At 32.8% G+C, this 3,154-nt stretch overlaps 1 protein-coding gene across 1 annotated transcript in view; it reads right to left on the bottom strand.

Annotated features, from left to right (window-relative positions):
* Positions 1–498: 498 nt before the first annotated feature.
* Positions 499–3,154, bottom strand: part of Smp_124180 (putative normocyte-binding protein 1) — a gene marked incomplete at both ends in the record, with an annotated part of 81,693 nt that continues 79,037 nt past the window's right edge. The window contains 2 exons of the mRNA XM_018793102.1: positions 499–545; positions 584–917. Coding sequence (XP_018647648.1) covers positions 499–545; positions 584–917 — 381 coding nt within the window. The remainder of the gene's footprint in view (positions 546–583; positions 918–3,154) is intronic.

Below are 3,154 nucleotides of genomic sequence, written 5' to 3'. Positions count from 1 at the left end.
TACTTAGACGTTCTGTAATTTTGTATTCAAACACATCCGATTGTCCCAACTTGTGTTCTCGTTCACTACAGTGTATTCAACATTTTATCATTTTATTAACAACCTGATAGTAAATAGTTACACTTCAGTATGTTTATGATATCACATACGCCTTGTACCACAAATTCATTATTTCTCAAATCATATTGTTTATGTCTAGTATCTTTACTGAGACTGTTACTACTTCTACTACTCTGGTATTTGTCTTGATTATTTCATCACTTTATGGTTATGTGGTGTAACAATGTAAATCGATGAACATATGTACCAGGTTTTGCTTTGCTCGTAGTCAGCTAACTGAAGTTTATGATACCTAAATATAAAATGAGAAAGAATCCTCACTCTTTATACTGAATAATGAACGTACAGCACCAACAAATGATTAAAATATTTCTTTACTATATAGCTTCTTATGAGTGAAGTTCTGGGTGTCACCTATCACAACGTTAAGAGATGTTATTAATGAGTTATTCGAATTGTGGTTACTTTTAGATACATCCCATTATCTACAGATCAAATGATTAATAATGATACATTCTCTTACTTGCCGCTGTTTTGGAAATCAGATGTACATCTTCCAAAATGATAATATTATGCATCAAATTGATTTTTTCATCAGATGTATGTTTTTGATATTGACTGCTAGTCTTTTGTGAATTAGAAATGATTCTATGTAGAAAATCAGTTGATTGTATTCGAACTAAACTTGTACGCTTTTTCTTCTTATTATTATATGAATCAATTAATTGTTTAGATTGCTCTGAATCTCGACTTATAGCAATAGCTAGTTGTGATTTACCTGAACCAAATGGACCAGAAATTATTACTGGCCGACCAGATTGAATGAATAATGAACCAGTGAATAAATGAACTGTAAGCTATAATAAATAAATTAATATATACATAAATAAATGCATGAGAATAAGATTATTTAAACTGTTCTTGTTTGAACAGAAATGAAAAGCAAGATGCAGGTACATCCAATTGACGAGTCCCAAATTGGACGAAACGCGCGTCAAACTGGATTCCACTGTTAGTCACTATTCATCTTTGCTTGAAAAGCAAGACAGTTGTTAGGTGGTTGACTGTAGTCAGTGAGAGATCTGATAACTATCTTCTACCATTTAAAATCTCAATTTTTTGCAGACGACTTATATTATTTGAACGGATGACCATTATTGTAACTTAATTGATCGAATTCGACCAGAACTAGGGGATTAGACAAATGTGAAATTAGTCACTATAGTGTTATCAATCAATTGTAAAAAAACAACTCATCCAATATGTAAATCTTAGTGTTGTAATACGTTTCTCCTTACAACGGTCACTTTTCATTTTAACATTATGTATTATCTAAATTTGATGTGGTCTATTAAGACAACGATGAATCAACGATGTGACGAATAAAAAAATGACTAGATTAGTTGATTTTCGAAATTATTCACATAATTTTTAGATTGTATTTGTTACAGACTGATCTTTACTGAGGTACTACTGATAAACAGGGAGCACCAGACAGTTGTTTCATCTCCTCGTTACGGCACATCTTCATGACCTCACTAGGAATTTTGCCTAGGACCTTCAGGTCTCTCAGCGAATGCAAACGTCATGACAGGATCGATTTCAGAGTAGGTTTCTTGATGAACTGAAGTTTTTAGAGTTCGATTATGATTTCAATTTTTTTATCAGTCCAATCCCTTAACTGTTAAGGTAGTGTCCTAGACCGTAAATTAAAGGATATAGTACTCAGTGTTGAAATACTTGAAGTACACAATATTACGTAGATTATTCGTAAATAAGATATGGTTATTGATAAAAATTTCGAGAATAGGAATTGAAAAAACTCATTGTCTAAAGTTTACATTAAAAGTACAGTTGAGGAATACATAACAGTATCTCGAGCAGATACTTACATCTTACTCTATGGTGTTTTAAAGAACTGTTTAGAAGCCAGTTGGCATAAACGGATCAGGTGATTTTTGGTATATATATATATATATATATATATATATTCACTCTTAGCTAAACTGAGTCCATGAGTTTCCTTTAATCGATTACATATTTTATGATCCATATAAATAGCTCCACAAAAGTGAGTAAAGCACACGTTAATACAACAAGAGTCTTAGCTAATTCTAAACACATTGATAAAAGAGTTACTAACAAGGAAATATAATTTGAAGATAGATGGAACACAGAAGACTTGGAAAGTTCATTCTAGAAATTACTTTCAGCAGTATCACCATACAAACTGAAATTCTGAAGTCATCATCAGAGCATCTTCTTAAAAATATACAGACTATTAATAGCACAGAATTTAACTAATGTTCAACAGAAAACTGAACATATTTATTGAAATCTTTTTTCTAACATCGAGCAAATGATCTATCTAACCTTTCAATTTTGAAATGAAGGAAAACATTTACAAATCACCATCTATTTCAGTTAATAGACGTTGGTAACTATGTCCAGAAACAATCTCATTATAAAACAAAACGAAGTAATTTTTTATTTCATCAACTTTTCATTTATCATAAGATATTTTGTCCATTACCAAGTAATCACTAAATCATGAAAACATAATACGATTGTTTCAGCACTGTAATACTCCAAACAAGTTTCCAAAAAAAAAATCTATATTAAAGCTTCAATTCACTTAGTATTGTTTGTTTGAATCTACCAATTGATGTTTAGGACTGCAACTGGTCAGTCTCTAATTGGCATGTGTGCATACTGTGCACACTGGGCATATTGCCTCGATATTGCCTTAGTTCACAAGCATTATAAGCAAAGATGGATAGTGGCTAGCAGTGGAATCCAGGACCCACGTTTCGTCCTATTTGGGACTCGTCAGCTGGATGTTCTTGCATCTCAGAATTGATGGAAAGATTCAAACAAACAATACTAAGTGAATTTCAACTTCACCTCATCGCACAAGCAAGTGGCTATCAGGACTCAGTGGTCGAGTGGATAACGCGATGGCGTTTGAAGTAAAAGTTACTGGGTCCGAGTCACAGAGTGAACATCAACAAATCTGAGATTCAGGTACATACAGCTGACGAGTCCCGAAAAGGATTGAATGCACGTCCTGGATTCCACTGCTAGCCACTATCCA

The sequence above is a fragment of the Schistosoma mansoni genome, chromosome 1, assembly GCF_000237925.1.
Source record: "Schistosoma mansoni strain Puerto Rico chromosome 1, complete genome".
Classification (NCBI taxonomy): domain Eukaryota; kingdom Metazoa; phylum Platyhelminthes; class Trematoda; order Strigeidida; family Schistosomatidae; genus Schistosoma; species Schistosoma mansoni.
Note: the sequence above shows the minus strand (reverse complement) of the source record. Positions and strands in the feature narration are given on the sequence as shown.